At 40.0% G+C, this 24,370-nt stretch overlaps 1 protein-coding gene across 2 annotated transcripts in view; it reads right to left on the reverse strand.

Moving 5' to 3' along the window:
- Window positions 1–23,793, reverse strand: part of TSPAN12 (tetraspanin 12) — a 64,940-nt gene extending 41,147 nt beyond the window's left edge. The window contains exons 1-4 of one of the 2 annotated variants that reach the window (XM_019452550.2): window positions 23,678–23,793; window positions 22,571–22,706; window positions 10,216–10,298; window positions 8,847–8,982 (exon numbers count right to left, since the gene is read on the reverse strand). In XM_019452550.2, the coding sequence (XP_019308095.1) occupies window positions 8,847–8,982; window positions 10,216–10,298; window positions 22,571–22,636 (285 nt within the window). In that variant the 5' untranslated portion in view covers window positions 22,637–22,706; window positions 23,678–23,793. Of the gene's footprint in view, window positions 1–8,846; window positions 8,983–10,215; window positions 10,299–22,570; window positions 22,707–22,924; window positions 23,115–23,677 lie in introns of those variants that run through there. The other variant, XM_019452551.2, reaches the window with a different exon arrangement.
- Window positions 23,794–24,370: the final 577 nt, after the last annotated feature.

A 24,370-nucleotide genomic window follows, 5' to 3' on the forward strand; every position in this document is an offset into this window, starting at 1 on the left:
TTTATTATAAGTACAGAGGGTTGTTTTCTTTCTTTCTTTCTTTCTTTCTTTCTTTCTTTCTTTCTTTCTTTCTTTTTCTTTCTTTCTTTCTTGTTTTGATAAATCTATTCAAGCAAAAAAACATTCTTCCTAAGCCAAAAATATACTTTCTTCCTTAAAAGAAGAAAGTCATGCTTAATGTTCAGGGAGAGAAAAATCATCAAATTCTCACCAAAGTTGTCCAAACATCAATATTTCAGCCTAAGTGATAGAAGGAATCGTGTAAATTAAACAGCATGAGGGGCGCCTGGGTGGCTCAGTTGGTTAAGCGTCCGACTTCGGCTCAGGTCGTGATCTCGCGGTCCATGAGTTCGAGCCCCACATCAGGCCCTGTGCTGATGGCTCAGATCCTGGAGCCTGTTTCAGATTCTGTGTCTCCCTCTCTCTCTGACCCTCCCCCCATTCATGCTCTGTCTCTCTCTGTCTCAAAAATAAACGTTAAAAAAAAAATTTAAACAGCATGAATTACAGAACTATTTTAAAGAAATGCACCCTTGTCACAACAAATATTTGAGCTACACCAACGTTGAAAAGTAGAAATCCTCCAAGACCTGCTTTTATCAACAGACCAACAATCATTTGAATGGAGTATATCCATTATCTATGGGTAAATGCTTCTAACACGCTTGGAAAGTTTATTCTCCAACAAGTTAAGCAGTTCTACAACAATCCTCTGACACCAGTTAGTTATTTATGGAACTGTTTTTTTTTTTCCCCCTGAAGCTGGAAAATTGCTGCAGCACTTCAAAGAACTACCGTTCTGACCCTTCCACAAGAGTCCTTGAACCTGGCTTGTCTCCCTAAGAACACCTTAGCCCTGCACCCAGTTTCCTGGTTACTACTTTAACCTGATAACCATATTTTTGCTGTGACACCTGAACTCAACACACCCAGATTCACATAATTTTTTTATAATGTACATCTGAAAAGAAAATTCTAAGACATTAGACTTCCCCACCTCAGTACCTTCATTTCTTCATCAGTAAAGGCACATTGTTAGAATAAAGTTTGTCTTCCATTCTCTCTTGTATCATTAAAGAAGGCTCATCATTTAAAAATGTGAAGCCCCCTTATCCCAGAGTGGCAAAACCAGGTACTATTTTCTCCCAGGTAAATGAGCAGAAAGCCCAGGGCAAGCAGGAAAGGACACTGCAAAAGATAGGTCACATGACTCTTAGGCTCACAGAACTTCCAACTGCAGAGTAAGCACACATCAAGACTCTCCATAATGTGGCTTGAAAGCTCACAGAGCCACCTCTCTACCCTGCATATCTGGCCCACATTTCCCATATGACTGACACATGCCTTTCTCCACACACACCAGGAGCTTCCAAATGTTTTACTACAATTGCTCTATCCACCAGCCTTTCAGTTCCTCCAGAGTACCTTCCCCCTCAGCAAGGACCTTTCTGTAAGCCACCTCCCACCTCTGCCCCCGATTCTCCCATCATCTCCTTTTCCTGTCCGTGTATTAAACGTGTATTAAACGGTCTCAACAGAACAAGGTTATTGTTCCTTAGAGCTCTTTTAGAAAAGTACTTTAATAACACAAAGAGAAAACGTACAGAATTAAAATATTCTAATTATAAAAGACAAATGTCAGCCCATGCCTTCAACTCAGTTTGTAAAGCCTGCACAGAACATGAAATCCAAAAATATTTTCAATGCTAGTTTCCTCGAAGAGACGCTGAAAAAAATCATCTTTGTACTTAATGAGAAGTAACTGTTACACTGGCAAATATCATTTCATAAATGCTATCTTCTTAAGGACAATATTTCTACAATGTCTTTATAGCTGTGATCACTTTGATGAAATGTGTAGTTTCAAAATTTTAAAGTTCTAAAACTAAAAGAATGGTAATCTAAAGAAAATTCAGGGATAACCACTTATTTTAGAATAACCCAAATATATTGCTCAACAGAAATAGTGATATAACAATGCTTATACATTTCAAACAAAATTTAAAGCAGTGTTTGTCATGTGAACTGAGAAGATTCATCTTAATCTGAGCACATAACCAGGACCTGTTATCACCCTTTATCTGAAAAAAGGGAAAATTCTATGGATCACAAAGGGTTTTGAATTTATGAAATTTCATGGGAAAAAACTTAAATTTAATTAATAAGCTATTATTTCATCATTAACTTCATGAGACACTGCATAGAGAGTAAATATTAAACATTATTTTCTAAAAAGTTTATCTGAAAGCTATTTCCTCAATGGCTGAAATGACTTAATTCTCTCACCTTTTACGTGTGTCATTTGCCCTCTTGTTTGAACTCTGTACTCTAGGGACACTGATTCCTGAGTCAGTCTTACAGCTATATGATTTTACATAAATGCCTACTGTTTTACATTTGCCAAAGGAAGCCAACAGACTGACAATGTGGAAGCAGAGGACAAAGCAAAACCACAGCACAATTGCTGAACTGACCTCAAGGGAGCATTTGCTGAACCGGTAACCAGCATTCACAGCTGGAACGAACCTTTCAATGGAACATGCTGGCAGAGAAATACCTGGCTTTAAATGCTACGCAGACTAAAGACGTTCACCAAATTAATGGATATAGATTTACATGGCTTATATTTAGTCAAAGCTATCTCATCGTATATATTAAGAAACAACACACAATAAAGCTTAAAATGTTTACTATGATAGAGTACACCTAAATTATGCAAAGGTCAGAAATATAAAAACTATTCGCACTTCAAACTCCAAAGTAAGCAGAAAGTCCAATGAGCACTCAAAATCCCGTCACAAAGACCCAACACTAAGGGCATGAATATCACACAATTGTCCCAAGCCCCTGTCTTGGACACATTTACTTTTAAAGACATCTGCTTATGTGCTTTTCTGGGGCATAATCAGAGGTAGTCAAACCAACATGACTTAAGAAACAGAAGAGGTCACGGAACTCTGTGCTGGGCTTTTGTGCATACAAAAGCAAGTTGTGCAAACTGAGAGCCTCTGAATCCAGAAATGCCTACATCATCTTCAGTTTCCTCCAAAGACCTGAGACCCTTTGTGAGTTTAACAACTAAGTTTGAAAACTATAGCTTTTAAAGAGTTCTAGTTGAAAGGTCACAATAATATGCCTGTATTGCAGAGATGTGTTTTGATCATATGAAAAGTGCATCAGTGTAGAATAATACCTACTTCCTGATGTCAAGTAATACAAATTGTACGGTCATGTACAATTCTTTATTCATAATTCCACTTCAGCAAGGTCTACTGAATTCATCTACCTTCCAACCCCAAAGTCTTGGTTCTGACCCCAGCCATGGCTTTGAAGACTACTGTGTGATCACTAACGGGGCTTCCCAATGCCTCCAACCCTAAGTACTAGAAAAATCCACTGGCTCTTCATAGCCCAAGGGACAACATCAGACTCTCTCCTACAAAGACCTTCACAACTGGGCTACTTCAGGTGTTTTTCTCAGTGCAGTGACACTACAGCCACACAAAATTTCTAAGTTACTCCTCTGTGTCTTTGCACACTTTTCATGTTGTTCTAGAGCCCCTCCCTCCCCTTCTCCACCAGAAAACTCTGATGCATTCAATATCTTTTCAATAGCTCAAATAAAGACCCTCCTTCGAAACCTGTCATAAGTCTCCAGTCGCTCCTTATTCTGTGTTCCCACACTTATTTACTTCTAACTTTAATATTGTATTAAATTTTGTTATTTTCTTTCTATTCCCCCCTTTCATCTTTGTATCTCAAGTGTCTACCACACGCTGGTCAAAGGACATCTGTCTAAAGAGGGAAAAAGGAAAGAAACAGGGAGTGGGAAGGAAAGGAGGAAAGAGGAAAGGATAAATGGCTGGATTCTGTGATAAAAGAAGAGGGAACTATGGTAGAACTTTTATGATAAGGATATTAAAAGAGTATATTTTTAAAGGCTAAATGACCACTGAATGCCTTGGAATTATAAATGAAGCACATTTAAGTCTTAGAGAAATAATGCCAATAATTAATTAATGTATTTTAACAGTAGTGTGGTGTAGTTAGTGAACCTGGCATGGGCTTGAGCAAGGACTCTATTTGAAGGCTAATGATGGCAACTAGCAGCCCTGAATCTTTGGGCACCCTTCCTTCCCTCATCTGTACAATAAATCAAACCACAAGAATTTGCTGTATTTTCTGAGGAAACAAAGTAAAACACTGGGCAGATGCTGAATATGTGGTCAATAATATGATGGACCTTAATTGAGAAACATAGATGCTAGGCTACCAACCAAAATCATAAACAGAAAATAATAAAGATATTTAACTCAATAGTTTAATTTTAACTTAATGGCTTATGACTAGCTATATAATTATAAAATTTATAACTGCTTGAAAGCAGGCCTTAAACAGAGAGTCTGTAGAAAATTACCATTTAAGATATTCTGGTTTTGCATTATGATTTCAACCAACAAAATACTCAAGGATGGTTAATGTCCTTGTGGCCATTGAAATTTACTTGATTTCCATTAAGAGCATCATTAAAAATCCGGTTCAATCACTGTATATTTTAAGAAAGCTTTACAAGCGCTTCCATATAATCACTAGCTTTATGCAAATTCTCTGGAGTAATAAAAATGGAAAAAAAAAAAAAAAAGAAAACCTTCCATTTGAAACACAAGGTACTTGGTCTTGAACTTGTTAGGTGCATCCAACTTCAGTTCTGACCAGTGCCTGACTACTTGTGATTTGCTGGTGGTTGGATGTATATTAGCATCATGCTCTGACAAGTGACGATCTCCTGATGGTGACATTCAGCTGTTGTCGATACTGTAAACATGTCCGCTCAATCTGTTTACATTCCCCTGAGTGGGCACGGCTTTCCTAATGCCTGTGTTAATAGCAAGGTAGAATTGCAATAACAAATGAATTTCATTTAGTCTACAACTAAAAGCCTTGGGAGTACCCATCTAAGGCTTAAAACCGATTTCCATGTAGCTGCAATTTCTCTTTAAAAACGAGAAGGAATTTCTGTTACTAAAATCACTCTGAAAGTCATGGCATATGCAAGTTTATTTTCCTAGTCGTTTTTGGTTTGTTTTCCTAACATAATTAGAATTTATTTTTATAAATATACAAAATATATTCTTACAAAGATATAAAAGTTTCTGTTCTATGACAATCTCACATGTATTAAGAACAAATCTAGTTAGAGTAGGGTTGCCAGATTTAGCAAATGAAATTACAGGATGCCCATTTAAATCTGAGTTCCAGATAAACAATAAATAATGCTTTGTGGATGTATATCCCAAATATTGCATGGGACATACTTATACTAAAATATTATTTGTTGCTTATCTGAAATCCAAATTTACTTAGCTGTCCTACACTTTATACAGGAACCCTAAATTAGGGTATTTTAACAACTCGTATCTATAACTCAATAGAAGGGTGAAATTCATGACCAAAGTTCACCAGAAATGTTTTCCTATGGGTGGCCTCTTAGCCTGCCCAGTTGTTGGTATTTAAGGGGGGTGGTGTAAGGAGAGGGCAGGTTGGTTATAAAGACCTGTTTTGAGAGTCTCCCGTTTTTTCTTGATCAGTCTGATAAGTAATGGCATTCTGACTTTTGCTTAACAGCACCGTAGCCCAGTTGCCAGCTCTTTTTGGTTTTTGTTTTTTTGTTTCTCTTTTGATAATCATTCAAAAGATATGGCAGCTCTCAGAGATACTGGTTGTCTTAAAATAAATAAATAATAAATAAATAAAAACAAAAAGCCTCTTCCTACTAATCTCATTTACAGTTCTTAAAAGTGAAACAAGATTTTGAATACAGGGAAATGAATGAGTTGGGTTGAATGCGTTCAACTTCTTTAAATACTAACTAGGATAAAAAGCTAAAGGGCACAAAGGAAGAAAACATGAGAGTTGCCTTGCAAATATTTGCCAAAGACCTAACATCCTGTCCTATTTTGCATTAGTACCCCTTCCCTCCTTTAAGAAGCCATTCCCCTTGTAGTAGAATCCTATCTAATAGGCTCCTTCTTTATTTTATCTTATTTTATTATTGTTTTTTAAAGATGATCATTTTATACGGCGCTTTAACAATTTCACAATATAAGTTTAAGCAATAAACCTGCTTGGAATCAACCCCAATGTTCAAATAACATCCAAAGATAAGGTGGCGAGGATGGCAGTTTATTTGCTGCCCCCAAATGAAGATCTGCTTTGATTCAATTCCAGCATCATTACAGTTTAGTGGGTCAGACTCCTCCTTTAAAATCTCACTCTCCTCATTGCCTTCCTGGTTCCATCTTCCTTCTGAGGTGCTGACCGCTCCTACTTGCGCTGTTCTAATGTCCTGTCCATTATTCAATTTGATAAACATTTACTGAAGCTATAGGCAAAGTGAACAGTTCATATTATCAAGCTGTTTGTAGTCTGGTAGTTTGGGCTGGTTATAAAACAAGGAAATTTATAATAAGGTAAATGTGCCGGGCTTCAAAGGTTGAGACACATCTACTAGAGACATCAGTAAAGACCCAATGAGAATGGGCTTGGCAGCCAGAAATATTGAGGTTTGAATCAAAGCAACACCCATTATTGTTGAGTGACTTTGGACTCTGAACCTCATTTATAATTCTCTACCTTAGACGATTGTTGTCAAGTTGAAGAAGTGAAAGATCATAGAGAAAGTATTTTATAGAATGTGAGAAACATTTATAAGCACTTAGGAAAAGGCAGCAGAGTAATATAGTGAAGTTGTCACATATATGTCGTACTGGACAGCTATGGTCTGAATACAGCAGATTCTCCATTTACTAGCAAACCTAGACAAATCAGCCAATCTGTGCCTCATTTCCTCATCCATATTATAGAAATAACAGTATCCATTTCATTAGAATTGTGGAGAGGACGACATTGATTAATTCATGTAAAACTCTTCATGTAAAAAAAATTCACGTAAACCTCTACAACATCTGTAAGCACCTGAGAAATGTTAACTACTTTAACATCAGCATCTTTGTCATTATTATGATTCCAGTCCTCCGTGTCACCTTTGCATCATAAGGTTCTTTCCAGCCTCTCATCGCAATTCTCTGTGACTCATCCTGCCTCAAGTAGCGACCAAATTACTTGGTTCTTTGTCAACTTGCTTTATGAGCACTCAAACAGCCTAATGGAATGCATAAATGGTTTTCAAAATGGGTTCCTAAAAGTCTTTGAGGTTCCATGAAATATGCTATCCCACCCTCCCCAAACACACAGTCCAGGGACCACCCAGAGTCACACAAGTTGGAGACAGGGGGAAGACTAGTCATTCTTAAATTGTTGTGTAATGGGACATCATTCTAAGATTGTGGTTTTAAAAAAGGATTCTGAGATTTTTTTTTTAAGTTCAAAATACCTCCTCCGTCCTTTAAGCTATGAGTTTCATATAAAGTAAGTCCTTGAATTTATGTTTAAACTATTGTCCAAATGTCTTAAGTGACAAAGTTAGATTCCAAACCCTTCTACCATTCTCCTCACTATATACGAAAGGGGAGAAAAGTAAGGTAATGGGCATGTTTCCCTTCTCTGAGTGTAATTTATTTTCTGCAGCGTTTTCTCTTTTCCAATCATGGACCTGAAGAATCAATGAAGCTAAGAGTTATCTAATACATCAACACAGGTTGTTCCTGTGAAATTCAAAGCTTTAGTTCAGTTTTGCACTAAGATTCTGTTTTAATTGGCTTGGGATGGGATCCGGTCGAGCCCTGGCGTGCGGGAGTGGCTCCTGACAGCCACTTGTGCTCATCTCTCCCCTCTCTGCATTCAGGGACACCACTCTGGTGGCCTGAAATCCACGATGCTGCAAGTATTCAACCCATGGAGATCTTCAAATGCTACAAATCAGGACTTTTTTCTCCTCAGATATCTGGCGTATCAACACACCATTAAAACTTTTTTTTTAAGTTCCCTACAAGAAATCAATGCACAGCTAATACTGAATCCTACTGCAAAGAAGGGCATATATCCAATGAATTAATTCTTCCAAAATCTGAGATGTCTGCAATTACATGTTAGCAGCCTCACTACCTAGTGCCACTAACAAGCAATATTTTATACATGCAACGTGCTTCAAAAAAAAGCTGTGTGTGTGTGTGTGTGTGTGTGTGTGTGTGTGTGTGTGTGTATGCTATAGTTTAAACTGACTCAAATTTTTAATGTTAAAAGAGAGTTGACTAACTTTTTGAATTAAAAGTCTAATCATAGATTTTAGAATCATAGATTTTGCGTGCTGAAGGGAATTTGAGAAGTCGCCTAGTCCAACTCTTTCAGAATCAAAACAAAACAAAACAAAAGCCACTAAGATTATGGAAACGAAGACTCATTTTTATCCACTAACCTCTGTAAAGGCGGTGCTGGGATTTTAATATCTGTCTGCTACTTCATCACCTGCATTTCCACATAGGTTTTTTGACAGGTTTGTTTTTAAAAAAGGAAGAGAGAGAGAAACAAAGTTTTGTCATGTCTTCTTCATTCTAGTCCCAAGGAGCCTGTTTGGGTGGTAATAAGGCTCATGACACAAGAAAAAAGCTCGTACTTTCAAATGAAAATGTCAACACCTAGCCTGAGAGAAATAATTAAATAGCATCCAAATTTCCATACCTCATCATTTGAGGACAACAAATACTTGTGCTGAAGTCATCCCCCATGGAAAGAACGCTTCCTTTCTCACAGGATGTTGAACAATTACCACAGATTAGAGTACTGCTATCACGGTTCCCTAAGCACGTAATCTTGTACACTGATGAAAAAATAATGCAGTCCTGGTTGGTCTTTTTACCCATAATAAAGAGAAGATATAAACACCATACCCATGCAAGAAGCAACAGATTTCTTTTCACTGTTCCACAGTATCCTAACATCCCCACAATGATAAGGAAACAGCAAACAGCAATCATGACTGGATGAACCACAGGAAAATAAGTCAAGATGACAGCCTCCTCTACCCTGAAAGAAGAACGATAATGTCACGTTATACATAAAATAGAACCAAAATGCACCCAAGACATAGTACAAGACACAACTGAGATTCGTGTTAATAATCCTTTAAATCATCATGTCTCAAAGCTGATGACTGTATCGCTATTTTCAAAATCACTGCACTACCACTGACTTGCTTGCTTGTCTTATTTTTGTTATGTTTTGTTTAGTTTTTTATACAAGTGGTAGCACTTCTACCTCCACTCATTTAAAATATAAGATAGGGGTCCCCAGGGGCACTTGGTTGGCTCAGCCAGTTAAGCATCTGACTCTTGATCTCAGCTCAGGTCTTGATCTCAGGGTAATGAGTTCAAGTCTTGCACTGGGTTCTATAGTGGGCATGAAGCCTACTTAAAAAAAAAAAAAAAAAAAAAAAAGAAAAAAGAGGTCCCCAATAAGAAGTCAATCTATTATTTGCTCTGAAGCTTTAGCCTGAGCAAAACACACAGGCCCCACTGAGAAGGATCTCCCTCCTCTTCTCTGATCTGGAAATCCACATGCAGCACTTTCTCTGCTCGGCAACTAATCTTTCCCCCCAATGTGAAACACTGCTACGTGAAAGGAAATTAATTTATATTAAAAGAAAGAGGAAGGAAGATGATTTTGGTAGACAACTTTATTGCTATGAAAAAATCATTAACTAGAACCATACTAGTAAGAGTAATAATAACAAAAAATTAGACATTACTGTATACTAAGCTCCACTTTGTTTAGGACTTCACAAAATCTATCTCAGTTAATCCTTCTGACATTTCAGAGTGGTATACGCGACAGTCCCCATTCAGAGATGAAGAAATGGAGACTGGGAGAGGTTAAGTAACTTGCTTTTTGTGATGTTACTGGATCAACCTTTTGAAATTTGAGAAGACAATGGCAATGCTGAGTTTGGTTTTCCTTAGCTGAGGGATATGAAGGTAGGAAGATGTTGGCAGTGATTTTCCTACAGAAAAATAGCTATGCTGTCCTTTTCATGCAAATGTGACACAGCTGACCCACTCTCCAGAGGACAGCAAACTGATATTAGCATACCCAGAAGTTTTCTCTGGGACAAGTGGCATACCTTAATGAGAATGCTAGAAGATGTAACAAAGGTTATTGATTGTGGAAGAGTACTACCGTCTAAACAGGGGCAAAGTTACTTAGAAACTAGGGTCTAAGAAAACCTGATGAAAGAAATCAATCATTAATTATAAAGCTTACCTTGTTTCTGCAGTTAACGTCAGAACATTATTTAGGTAGTCCCTCATCCAAGCAGAAACTGCCAACACACTGATGGACATTAACTGGAAAGAAAAAAAAACCAAATTGGTTACCAAGGATTTATGCAACATTCTCTGCAAGATTAACAATTTTAAAAATTAAGGATTTTTTGTTACATAACCATTATGCTTTTTTCCCTACATGGCTGATTCTGGGTTCAAGACAGGATTTGCACAGGATGAAGAGGCCACTGAATGACTAAACTATCAGATGTACAAGATGAGCCTAAAACACGTCATATGCAATAGCAAGGAAGCAATGAAATCCATATGACCGATATTGCCAAGAAAGTCACAGGAGCTAACTTGAAAGGGCTTCCATTAGCTAAAGTCGAACAATTTGAGCACCAAAATAATAATAATAATAATAATAATAATAATAATAATAATAATAATATAATAATAATAATGATAAATGCAATGCTTTGAAATATCACATGCTAAAATCTATGAATTCATATAATACTTAAAACTCACCTGTCACCTTTGTAAAGATGGTGGATACTCATTATTCAGAAAACTGGTAAGAATTAAACATTTATCCTACCTTTCCTGTACAAAGGAAAGAACTGAAGACTTCATGAAAGTTCTTATAGAAGAATTTCTGCTAATACATGCAGAAAGCATAATAGAGTAGCACTATTTAACAACCTCACTGAAATAATGGATCTCCAGGCAAAGATCCTCAGCAACTGCCCAAATTATCAGGTTAGTAGTTCTCAGTCCTGTCTGTACATCAAAATCACTTAAGACTCTTAAAAAAAAAAAAAAAAAAAAAAAAGTACTGAGCCCAGAACCACCCTGGAAAAATTCTTGAAAGTGGGGCGGAGGCACGAGAAATGTGTAAGGTTCCACAAACGTTCTAATATGTAGTTAGGAGTGCAAACTGTGACACGTGAAAAGCTAGCTTCTAGAAAGGAGAAATCAAGTGGAAGAAAAAAATGCCATACCCACTGCTTAGTTTTAGTGTCATAAAGAAAAGACAATGTGTCCCCCAACGTGATACGATCGGAAGCACACAGAGATGACTTTGAAGTATTTTTACCGAAAAGTCAACCTGAATCTAACCCAGCCTCCAGCTCTAATTATCAGTTTATAGGAAATACAGGGACTAGATTTAAATTTGTTAAACACCACCATGGGGATGTAATCAGCAAAACTGAGAATATGAGAAATTTCACAGGACAAATGATCCAATTTCTTCAATTAAAAAAAACTGGCCAAGTGGAAAAAAAGAAGGAAGGAGAAACTATTATAAATTGAAAGAAATTTAAGGGATTACCCAATGCAATATGTTGACCTGATCCTGATTCAAACAAAACAATCACAGAGAGACATTCATGAGATGGCTGGGGATATTTTCACTGACTGGATATTTGAAAATGTTAAGAAATTATTGTTTTAGATATGACAGTGGTATGAAGATTTTTTAAAGGATCCTTATCTTTTAGAGATATATGCTGAATGGTTAAATAAATAATCATAATGCATAGGATTTAGTTGGGAAGTGGAGATTATGTTGACAATTGGGTAATAGGTAATTAAGGATTACTTATATTGTGTTTTCGACTTTTGTCTATATTTTAAATTGCCCACAGGTTTTTTTTTTTAAAGCAACTATATAAAACATGTTCAAAACGAGTCTTCCTAGGAAAAGTCTTCAACTTTTCAAAAAGTTGAAGGTTAACCCCTAACCCTCTCCTATTTAGATGGATTTCTTTTTCTGAAGTGTGCCTTCTACTTATGTTCTTAAGCACCATATAGTGAAAATTAACTTAATTTGATTTTTAATAATTTCTGTCATCTTAGTGAACATCGATTACCATTATACATCATAGATTTAGCTTTAAATTCATTAAATAATGAATATACAAGACAGGAATGAGTCTGTACTGACTGAGTCAAGCAGTGGTCATGAAAAATGCTTTCTGGATAAAGGCTCAAAGGCAAACAGAACATGTAGAGCTCTATGACCTCTGGTACAGGGAAGTATGGCTGCCTGCTCAGAAAATCAGGTAATGAATTTGCTCATTCTTCATTCAGTGACTGAATACTGAAGTGACTGAATACATTCAGTGACTGAACACTGACTCAACACCTACTATCTGCCTCATACTATTTGTGCTAGATTTAGAGACCCCACAATAAATAAGAGATGTGAGATCCCAGCCTTTGTGAAGCTTCTTGTGGGACACAAGGAATAAACACATAAAGCAAATAATTACAGACTATAAAGAGTACCATGAAGCACAGAAAAATGAAGCAATCTGTTCAAGGTCTTACAGGTTCTCAGTGGCAGAACCAAGATTCAAATTCAGGCCATTGGTCTTTGGAACTTAAGGCTTAGTCACCAACTGCCTTCCAAATTTAGAAATGACCATATCAGGGCACCCGGGTGGCTCAGTGGGTTCAGCGTCCAACAGGCTATGGTCATGATCTCACGGTTCTTGAGTTCCAGCCCGAGGCTGCTTCAGATTCTCTGTCTCCTTCTCTCTCTCTGCCCCTTCCTTACTGGTGTGTGTGCACATGTGTGCGCTCACTCTCTCTCTCTCTCTCTCTCTCAAAAATAAATAAACATTTAAAAATGAATGTATCCATTTCCACAGTGAGGAGACTAGCCTGCACAGCATGCAGGGATCTTTTTTTTTAAAGGGAGGGATAACATGGGGGTCAGTCTGTACTTGCCAGGCTAAGTCTGAATGTCTTAACTATATCCTTTGGGGAATAGAGTCTCAGGAGTCATGGCCTAAAACAGATTATGAACCCTGGGACCACAGCTCAGCAAAGAATGAGGCTAGTTATTACTATCCTCTTTTCTGTTAGGAATAAAAAGACTGTAAAAGTAAAAACTAATAAAAGTTACCCCATGGGTCAGCCACAGTTTATTAATCATGCTTCTAGCTTCTGTGAATTTGATGCTTTAACATCTGTTCTACACGTTCAAGCCAGACACACCTTGGTCGGAACAAACTGATAATGTGCCTGAGCCACCTTGCCTCGGCCTCCTGCCCTCCACCACCCTTGAGAAGAGGTCTTCTCCCAGGTTCACACTTGTCATTTTCAAATAAAAACCAACCATTCCAGACCCCACACCCCAAACACCTCTTTTATTGCTCTCTCTCTCACTCTGGGCCACTCTACACCTGCCATAAACATGCCAAGGTCCAGGTGCCAGACAACCAGAGACAGCCCCTATACTCCAGAGGCTGCTGAAATTAAAGTAGCCAATCCAGACCCTACTTACTTTGTCTTGCCCATTTCTTCTTGATGTAGCCACAATGAAAGTACTTGCCCAGTCCCTTTCTCTCTGCCTTGTGATGGACCCCAGTACTTCCCCCTTGGCCCTCGTGATGAGGCATGTACTCTCTCTCTCAGGATCTGTAAGTATAATAAACTATCTTTTCAGTGCTAGTCATCTGATCTTTTGACTTCTCCATAGCTAAATAATAATAGAACCTATTAAAACACACAGGGCTAGCAGGGCACCATGGACTACTTGATTATATCTAAGGCTGCATGCTCTTCCTCTACTTGACTTGTATGTGGCCTTTTAAATACCTTGTAAGTTTCACGGGAGCCAGAAAATTCTATTAATGTGATAGTTTATTTACATCAAATTCTTGTGCAATTACAAATAATTCTCTCCTCTCTTTATCATTCTTTAAAGTAATAACTGATCTTGGTTTCCCCATCTTCGAATTTCTTACTGGCTTGTTTAGCCAATTTTCAGTATCTAAGCTCTGAGACAGGTGTCAATAAATTATCAGATTCTTCATTTTGGTATAGTGTATCATCAGTGGTTGTCATCATACACATTCTTCCATTTATAACAAAAAATGTGTATATCTTTTAAGTGGCATATTCCAAAACATTTCTAACAGGGTAGATTTGGTTAAATGCATGGGTTTTGAGGTAATTCTTCCATTCAAAAATACATATTGATCAACTGCTCTTGGCCAGGTCCTTTGTGATGTGGTAGAGACACATGGATGGGCAGGAAAAGCCATCATCTCTATTCTGTGGTGAAATTTACTAAGAGAACACACCTTAATCAACCCATCAAAGACATAAATGTGTAGCTGCAAACTGTAATAAATTCTGGGAAGGAATAATACTGGTTCCTATAAGAATCCTATTTGTAGTGCCTGACCTATCCCGTGGAGTCAAAGGGACTTCTCTAAGAAAGCTGAGATCTGAAGGAGAATTACACAAGTTCATTACAGAAAGAGCAGTTGGAAAGTACATTCCAGCCAGAAGGAACAGCGAAGATCCCAGGATGGAAGGCTGCATGACATGTTCAAGGAAGGGAAACTGGCATGTGGTAAGAATGGAAAGCCAAGCAGGGACCAGAACACATGGTCTCAGAGGCCATTTAAGGCATATAGTCTTGGCCATAATGGCTATAAGAAGCCATTGAATCAAAAAGCTTTGGTTTGAATTCCACCTGTGCTCCTTTTCAGTTATAAGACTTTGGGTGTCCCTGAATCTTTCCTAAGCCTATTTCCTCACATACAAACTGTTAGGAAAATAAGACCGACTTCACAGAGGATTTATGCAATGAAAAGACAGACTAGGATTCTTATATATATTACCTACTACTATCTCAAGTCACTTTTGACCTCAGGGCTTTCTCTTAATCTTTCTCAGTCAGCTTAAGAGAAAAGGCAACGCCTAGATTAGTTCAGAAATGGAATCTTCAGATATTTGAAGGTCTGGCACACGGATAAGGAAGAAAGCTCTGTGATATAGCTATCTATTGCATTGCATGGCCATTCCCAGTTTTGACACCTCTGAGAAGGTACTCATTTCCATTCCTCTCGAAACCTGCGTGTCCCTCCCACTGTGTTTCCTATCTCAGTAAATGGTATAATCAACGCTTCAATCACATAAACTGGCAACTGGGCAGACAGCCTGAACCTCTCCCTCCTCCTCAGTTCTCCATCTAATTATTTTCAAGTCCTACAGATAGTTCCTGCACCACGGCTGGTGAATTCCTCCCCCCTTCCTGCCACTTCTGGCTAGTTCAGGGCCTCATTCTCTTGCCAGGTAATTACAATCGCCTTCTAACGAACTTTCCAGCTCACAGAGTCCACCTCATACTCATCCTTCAGTTAGCTTTAGGAAACACAGATTGAGTTCTTCTGCTTATACAGCTCCCACAGCTGCCCTGAGGGGGGCCTTCCCAGCTCTGGCTTCCACTACCCCCAACTCTTTCCTGGAGAGTCAAGTTTAAATGCTTCAGCAGGGCACAGAGGCCCTCTTCAGTCACCTTTAAAGGATCTCTTCAATCCGTTCTCTGCCTGCTCCTTCCCACACACATTCTGTACTCAGATACAAAAAGCTGCCTGTACTTCTCCAGCAATGCACCATGCAGATCCCCCCAAACCTCTATGTCTTTGCCCATGAAGTTCCCTCCCAATGCACCCTGCCCCAGTCTTCCCAACCTCCCCAGCAGAGCAACTCAACCTTACCCTTTGAGACCAGCTCAAACAGCTAGCATATAAAGATGTTCTCCCAACTCCCTCCTTACCCTCTGGGACAGACTTCACAGAGCAATTATCTATTATTTCCTATTTTCACCCACCCATCTCATTCCACAGACCACTGACTACAGCCCAACCACACAGCAGAGTACCAGGCCCAACAGTGAGGCCCAACAGATATTAGATGAAATGAATGCGACAATGATTAAACTAAAGGGAGGCAATTTCAACTTGCTAGATGAGCTAAGCAAAATTAGGAGATGCTTCAAGAAGAACTAAGCTTTCTACCACTGGAAGTTTTCCAGTAGAGAGATGCCTGCTGAATTACAAGATCAAAGATTTATATATCAGGTCAGAAGCTGGTTTAAGTGTTCTCAAGCGTCCTTTAAACTACAAGCTTCTACTTGACTCTACTGTTCTTTTGCACAGTAGTTACCCAAGCATTGCAGCTGTGCCCAGAACATTAGTCAAAATAAATAATATCAATACAAAGCCCTATCTTATGGCGAACAAGCAACTCTGAGAATAAAACTGCTTTTTATTATGACATTATTTCTAGCTGCATTAAATGTCTGGAAACAGTTTCATTCTCAAAGAGTGATTTTACTCACTGGGGTTGAGAAAATCATAGCAGTGAACAACATAGAGTGCATGCTGTAGCAAGGAACAAAGCTAAAAGGAGATGAGGTCACCTCAATACAAATCGTGCTATTAAATCTACAAGCACAAATAGTGCGAGCAATTCAGGACCCCTTCCTAAAAACAGCATTTTCCACTAGGTTTCCAAATAAAAATAAAATAATTCTTCAACTGTCATTCATTATGATTAAATTCCTAGGAGCACTATAATTATCATATGTAACTAGGCATATAGCTCCTTACATTTTCTCCAATATTGCAAAATATCATTTGTAGTTGAAGAAAATGCTTAGAAAATAACCCAAATATTACTCTAGAGAAATATGCTTGATCTACTACTTAGCAGGACATTTGCCACATTCTGTCTTGAAAAACATTTAGAAAATGCTAGCTCTCAACAAATACTTGTACATATGAAATTTGCTATTGCTGGAGATATATTCTGGGTTTGTTCAAATCTAATTATGTAAAAATAAGTATTGAATCAAGTTGTTTTCTCAATCAGAATTTTACATGTATGCAGAGTCCCTAAACTTATGAAATGTGTGCCTTTGGTTTCCACCAAATAATAAGGGCCTAGTCATAAGACAGACTAATTCCTTCAACTGTCTGCCATCCATAATCTATAGTCTCATATAAGAGAGCGGTTCAAGGCTCTCTTGCAGAAGTTTAAGGCTGACAGATGTTTAAAACCATCTACCTTAACTTTACTTTTTATGTCAAATCTGGTAGCAAAGAGCAGAATGCAGGAGAGAGATGGGGAATTTAGTTACAGTTCTATCTCTGCAGAGAACTTGGACAAGTAATTCAAACTTCTGGAACCTTTGTTTATCCTGAAAATGGAGAATTGAACTAGGTGCTTTTAAAATTCCCTTTGTCTTGGGGCATCTGGGTGGCTCAGCCGGTGGGTTAAGTGTCCAACTTCAGCTCAGGTCATGATCTCACAGTTTGTGGGTTCAAGTTCCGCGTTGGGCTCTGTGCTGACAGCTCGGAGCCTGGGGCCTGCTTCGGATTCTGTGTCTCCTTTCCCTCTGCCCCTCACCTGCTTGCACTCTGTCTCTCTCTCTCTCTCTCAAACATAAATAAACACTAAATTTTTTTTTAATTGCCTTAGTCTTAAAAAAAGGTTTGAAATAGTTATTTACTGAAACATGAAGTTAAATCAAGTCTTGATTATTTGGAGGCTGGCAGGCCAAGGTCAGTACTATTCTGCTCTGCCACAAGGACATGTCCCGAAAAATCCCCCACACCCCTCTCCAAAGTGTGGTCCTTATGAACCATGCGATGGCTCATCTTTGCTCAGTTGGGGCCACACTGTATGAAAAACATGTACCAGCTTTGCCCCTGAGACCAAAGCTTATTTAATATTTATTTTTAAAAAGAACTAACGTTTGTCAGAAAGCTCTCCCCAGTCACTAGAATTAAAGAAAACTTCAAGGACTTTCAGAGTATAAAGTTAGGAGTAACAATTTAAAAAGTTGTATTTTTATATGACTACATAAATGTCATGTGAATACAAATGTCTACTTGCCAAGAATCTCTGTAGGGTCTGCCACGGGTCAAACACCTAAGGTTCACTACATATGGCCAAGGAAAAAGAAACAGGACATTAACCTTCTGTTATTTCATTTGCCCTGCATATATCCCAAAAGTATGAACTGGATTCCCTGTCCACTTTTAAGGTTTTCTTTTATAAGTTTCTTTTCTTAGTTCACTAGAGTAGTTCCTCTCTGTTGCTACTATCTTTAGTAATGGTAGGTGAAAAACAATGGCTCTTATCTGCCAGTGAGAATGGGGCTTAAAAACTACAGATGGGAAATTATATTTTTAGAAAATAATAAGCAAACAAATTTGATAAATGTTAAGTGCTCTCCAACTTCAAGAACTTCCAAAGACAACCATATTTATCCATAGTTGTAATAGCAGAAAATTATCATCTATGAATGGCAAGCATTCATATCATAAAGCCACAGAAGTTGTCTTTAAAATGGAGGAAAGCTTTCATTTACTCAAATAATATGCCATTTAAATAGTAAAAGTGGGATAAAACTGAAGTGAAAATAGCTCATTTCCTTGCTCCTTTGTGGCCAGAATGTGAATCATGGTTACAAAAGAGCTCTTGGGGCAGTTCACCCACGTGCACCGTGTCCCATGTGACCTCTCCCATTACAAACCCACAACACTCATGACAAACCTAGAAGGTCCAATATCTGTGTGCCAGCTCCCCTACAGCTATACCGGGATTGCGCTTCTTCAGAATGTGGAAGGGCCACTCAACAGATGACACATCAAAGTGACTGGATCCATGGCAAGGGAGAGAAGCAGTGCATTTGTGATCTTGAATTGTTTCCTCTTAGACATATCTCTGCCTCACATTTAGAAAAATACTCAGGATGTACTTTAAAACACACACACACAAAGCACTCTGATTTCCAACTCTCAGAACAGCAAAGCAAAATTCGATACGTCCTCAGTTAAGATTTTAGTTTTCTTTTCCCTAAAATCCTTCTGGATACAGAAGGAAAGATGGTAGCAACATAGTAGAAATAGGGAAGGTGGGGCGTGGGGGGACTATTTAAAATGCAAAATGAGGAGTAAAAGGCTTCAGCTTTGAGCCCAGAGGTAAAGAGGGCAGGTTTCTCAATCCTGCAAAACTAGAGGCAAGAATAATCCCCTCTCCATACTCAGGATGTGAAGTGTGATGTAAGAAGTTGGGCTCATACGCTACACTGGTTTGTTCTGCTTCTAATCTCAATGAGAGCTGAACACAAGGACTAAAGCCTTGCTCCTCAATACGTGAAGCCCCTGCCACACTCAATCAGACTCTGTATTCTAACAAGACGCCGGTGGGGGGGGGATTCGTAGGCACACGCAGGTGAGAAACGCTGCTCTGGAGGACTTGTTAGGAGTTGGGTAGCTTATCCCTTCCTACTGAGGGTGTTTACCTCTCCACTGCAAATACATTCACCCCCATTTCCAGTCCTACAACTTCTATCACACTTGGAGAAGAAGTTTGAACTTTGAGTCCCTGTTCTGCCACTCACTAGCAAGTTACTGAACTTCTCTGAACAACCTCTCTCTACCCAAAAAAAAGAAACAAACAATTTTCCAAGGCCGTTGTGAGAATTAGATGAGACAGTAGTGCAAGAATGCCCAGGAATGTGCCCAGCACAAGGCTGAAAACTACATCTGACTCAGTAAGAAAACACAAGGTCTGCAAACATTGTTTTAGCACTGAAAGAATAATGCCGATTCTCCAAAGTTGATATACATCGCATACAATTCCAACAAAAATCCCAACAGATAATTTTAATTATATCAAATAAGCTTAAAGTCCACTGGGAAAAAGAAACCCTGACTAAAACAAGAAAGGCAGGTGCTTTGAAAGAACAGAAGAACAGAAGAAAGAGTACATAAGAACAGAAAGAACAGAAGAAAGAGTATATAAACTCTTATTTAAAACAGCCTATAAAAATTTGTTGAACTGTTGTATAGTAACAGCATAAATGAAATCAATGGACAAACAATAAGACAAACGTAAATGGTAAATATGACATACTTACTGAAAATGAATTATAAAATGAAATAACATATATGAAATATATACGTGTCTAAAGAAAATGATGCTCATGCTCATTGGAGAAGAGAGGAAATAAAAAACAAAGCAACAGTAAAATAACACTTTAAACCTTTCAAACCGACAAAAATTTCAAAGTGCCCTAACACCAACAAGATGGCAAGAAATATTTGTGTGCATATAATGGGGTGTATCGGTGTTCTCCTTTCTAGGGAACAAATTCTCCGGGCGGGATTTCTGGGTCAAGGAAATGTAGCAGTGGTAGCAGTATTAATCTCAGGAATAACAATTGCTGCTATTACCACCACGGGGGTTCCTTTGAGTGAGCACTCCACCTCCTGATAATCTACTTGAGCGTCATTACTGTAGCAACAGCGGTAACAAACACAAGTACTACTACCTACTGTTACTGCCACCACATAGCACATTTAGGCACCACTGTTCAAACCCCTTGTGTACATTAACTTTAATCCTCAGGACAACGCTAGAAAAGAGGAACTATCATTCCTATTTCACAGGCTAGGAGACTGAAGCACTAAATGTGACTGGCAAATGGAAGAAGAACTGTATAAAGATTAGCTCTTTTGTTGTCGTCTGTATCACATATCCTCCCACAAAGCAATCCCACTCCTGCCACTTGAACCCACATGAGAAAAAAACCATTTTAACAAAAATATATTGTGAATATACATATAAATGTACACGAATGGGTATATGTGGACAGGTATGAGTAAATACATCTTTGTACACAATTTTAAAAGATACAGAGGTTAACACGGATTATTTTGTTGGAGGGGAAGTTGGCAGAAGAAGAGGGCTGGAGAAAGGGGGAAGGGATCTCAATAAATAAATAAAATACACCCACAGAAAATGAGAAGGCTGAGGTACAGGATAACAGCAAAGACATGACATTTTACATTTTGGGGCGCTAGAAAGACCCCTGGAGGAATTTAAGAAATAGGTTTTTTGAAGCAAATTCAGTAGTCAGAAGAGCAATATTTTTGTTCAAAGATTGAGGTTTCTTTCCTCCCACATAATACAGATTATTAAGAAAATTTCCAAATCATTGTTCTTTGGACAACAACAAAAGTCCTAGTAATTTCAAGACTGAGAACACAGTAATCATTCACGTAAAGGCACTCTCCGGGAGCGAGAAAGCTGAGTTCTGCTACAGGAACTGTCACCATCAGGCCATCTGACCTCTGACCAGTCACTAACCTACCCTTAGTTTTCTCATTCACAAAGTAAGGAAGTTCAACCAAGTCATCTTTAAATTCCTTTTTAGTTATAAAAGTATGATGATTCTATAATTAAAAAGCATAAAGTAGAAAAGTGAAAAACCAGTAAATTGAAGTGATAATTACCACACATTAAAAAAAAAAAAACCACAAAGTTCAAAATCTTAGTAACTTTATAGCTAAGTAGGTGATTTAATGATCCATTGAAAAAACGTACATATTTAGAATTAACATCTGCAATGAGATCAATTAGTGATTTTACGTTTCCAAGTGGTGAATTTAACTATGCAATGATTTCTAATTCTCATGTAGAAAAAAAAAAGTTGCCAATTTAGATGTCTTTTCAGATTACTCACGGAAGGAAGGCTTAATTTGTCACTTCAAAATGGAGCCACCCATAGGGACTAGTTGAAACCAAAATGTCATCCTCTAGAGACCACTTGCACTAGCCTTATGAAAGGAGGCTGGTCAATGCCAGCCAGTTGGCCAGATAAATAAACCACACATTAAAATTCTAACAGAAAATTTTGAATATAAGTTATTAATAGAATACAAAATTGGCAAAAATTTACTTGCTTAAGGATGACAACTTCTTGAAGCAACATTAAAAGTTTTAATTTTTATATTTTCCTCATAAATTTTATAAATAATAATGTGATTTATTAATAACACTTAGTGAAAATTTATGCCTGGGCGCAAAGCATAGAAAGTCACTAGCTCATACAGCATAAAGATTTCCATGAGCTTGTTAAATTTTATGTATTTTATTTCCTTAAATGGTTATGGGATTTTCCAAAAGCATACACAAAATTCCTTAAAACTTTGCCAACTTAGAAATAGTTACATGAAAACCACCTTTGCAGCCTGGATGGAATCTCTACCGGTAGAAAAATCTACCCAGTCTTTCGATAGGCTATCTATGTATGAATTCTCACGAAAACATAGTAAGACTGCTTTACGCCAACCAGATTTTATAGGCTAGGATGACGTAAGGAAACAATTTATGGCTTGGACAGTTATCTGAAATTCCTGAAAACAAGCAGTTCCCTAAGTAGTGTGCCATAATTTTCTTATCTACAAGCACAAGCACGTGCATTTATTTATATCCCCAGCTTAACTTCAAGTCTAATTTTACTGCCACCAGTATCCAGGCGTCGATTTCTTTTTTCTAATTACAAATGGCACTTCAGCTAGATCAAAGGCATTTTAAGGTCAAAATGGACTTCTCTGAAAAAGAGAGGGTGTGATCCTCTGTAATTAATTAATGTTTAGCCATGCCCTTTGGCGCATTAAGTGTGGCTGGAGGAGACCGAGTCCAGCCGTCCCCACCTGTTGGTGCAGTGGAACTGTTCGACTTACCCAAAAGAGCAGATTGAGGGCATAGAGAAGGCAGCGCAGGCACTTCACGGAATCTTCTCTGGCCATTGTGAGCCCCGTATGGGAGAAGCCCCATCCTTTCACCACATCCTACTCTCACCGGCAAAGTAGCTGCGGTCTGCAGGGGGCGGGGAGAACAGGGCACTTCTCATCACCGCGCTCCTCGCCCCCGCCCCCCCGCCCCGCAGCCCACCCCTCCTCTGCAGCTCTCAGCTGGGTCCCGAGTCCGGCCCGAAGCCTAGGTCATTTGAGACATCGCTTCATCGAAAATCATTTGTTAAAGTTGTAACTGTAACCTCAACTCCCCTAAAGTTCCAAACCGGCTTCAGATAACACCTGCTGAGAAGAGAAAAGATTGACTCCCGGATGAATGAAGGCACACAGTAAACTCCCGTTCTCGGGGGACGCGCGGCGGTGTCCTCTGCATTCTGATGAGACGCTCTCAAAACGTCCCTCAGTCCACGCCCCCCCCCCGGGGGGGACAGCTCAGCTCGGAACCGTCCCGAAGGTTGGAAACCGCACTACCCCTGGGAGACGTCACCGGCGCCGCCGGCGAGTCCGCGGGTGCGAGCGTCCCCCGCATTAGGACAGCTCCCGGGCCCCCCAGCTCTCCGCACCCCCCACCCCACCCCGCCGCGCGAGTGTGAACAGGGGGCACTGGGGGGGGGGGGGGGGCGAGGCGCTGAGCTGGGATTCCGCCCCGCGACTAGGGTTTCTCGGGGAGAACGTGAGAAATGGTGCTCCGGCCCGGAATGATGGATTAGCCGGGGGCGGGGGCGGGGAGGGGCGCGGGGGAATTAGGGCCGGTGCAGCTGTGCAGACGCCGGGTTAGTCACTCACGGCCCCCTCCCCCGGCCGCGGCCGCGACCCCGCGCCGCCGGAGCAGCACAAAGCAGAGCGCGGTCCCCCGCCCCGCCACCGCGTCCGCGCGCCCCCGGCAGGGCGCGGTGGGGGGGCGGGGGGGGAGCGCCGGCGGCGGGGGAGCCCCACCGCCAGCCTCTAAGTAGTTTAGCACACAGCGCCGGGGACAGCCGCCGGCGGGCTGGCGGGACGGCCGGCTGGGGAGACGGGAGACGTGCGGCCACTCACCGTCGGCGCTGGGCTCCGCGCCCCACTCCCGCCGGGGGACGGTCGCGGACGCACTGCGGGGGCTCATCGGGGCAGGGACGCTCCTCCCGGAGAGCCAGAGGGCTGCATTGGCTCAAGGAGGAGACGCTTCCTTCTCTTCCTCTCCCCCGCCGCCGCCGTCGCCGCCTCCTGGGAAAAAGAAAAAAAAAAAAAAAAAAAAAAGAGTCCTGGGCAGCAGTTGCTGGAAAGTCTCTGTTAAGCCACCTCCCAGCGCCTCTGTCCCTCCCAAGTCCTCGCCAAGTCCGGACGAGGCAGCGGCGGCAGCCAGGGCCAGCTGCACAAACGCTCAGCGCATGCTCCGGCCGCTGGCTGCCCGGGTTGGATCCGAGTGGGTGTTTCTTGTCCCTTCACCCGGCGTGAGCCCCTCGAAGGGACGCCTCACCTCTATGAGACGCGGCCCAGAAAGAGAGAAAACCTATGCACTGCGGGGAAGTCCGCGCAGTAACCCCCTTTAAAATGGTGGTGTCCGAGGAGGGGAGGCTGGGTTATAACCATAGGGAAACAGGCTTTTATTATATGAAAATATTTGTGTTTGAGAAGGGGGGGCGAAGGAGTGGCCCAACCCAATTCCTGCAATGAGAAACTAGTTTTCACAACCTTTCTGGAACCACCTCCTGTGATTTGTCACTAACATGGTGCCCTATGATCCTTTTT

Source organism: Panthera pardus, unplaced genomic scaffold, assembly GCF_024362965.1.
Source record: "Panthera pardus isolate Hobbes unplaced genomic scaffold, ASM2436296v1 HiC_scaffold_8, whole genome shotgun sequence".
Classification (NCBI taxonomy): Eukaryota; Metazoa; Chordata; class Mammalia; order Carnivora; family Felidae; genus Panthera; species Panthera pardus.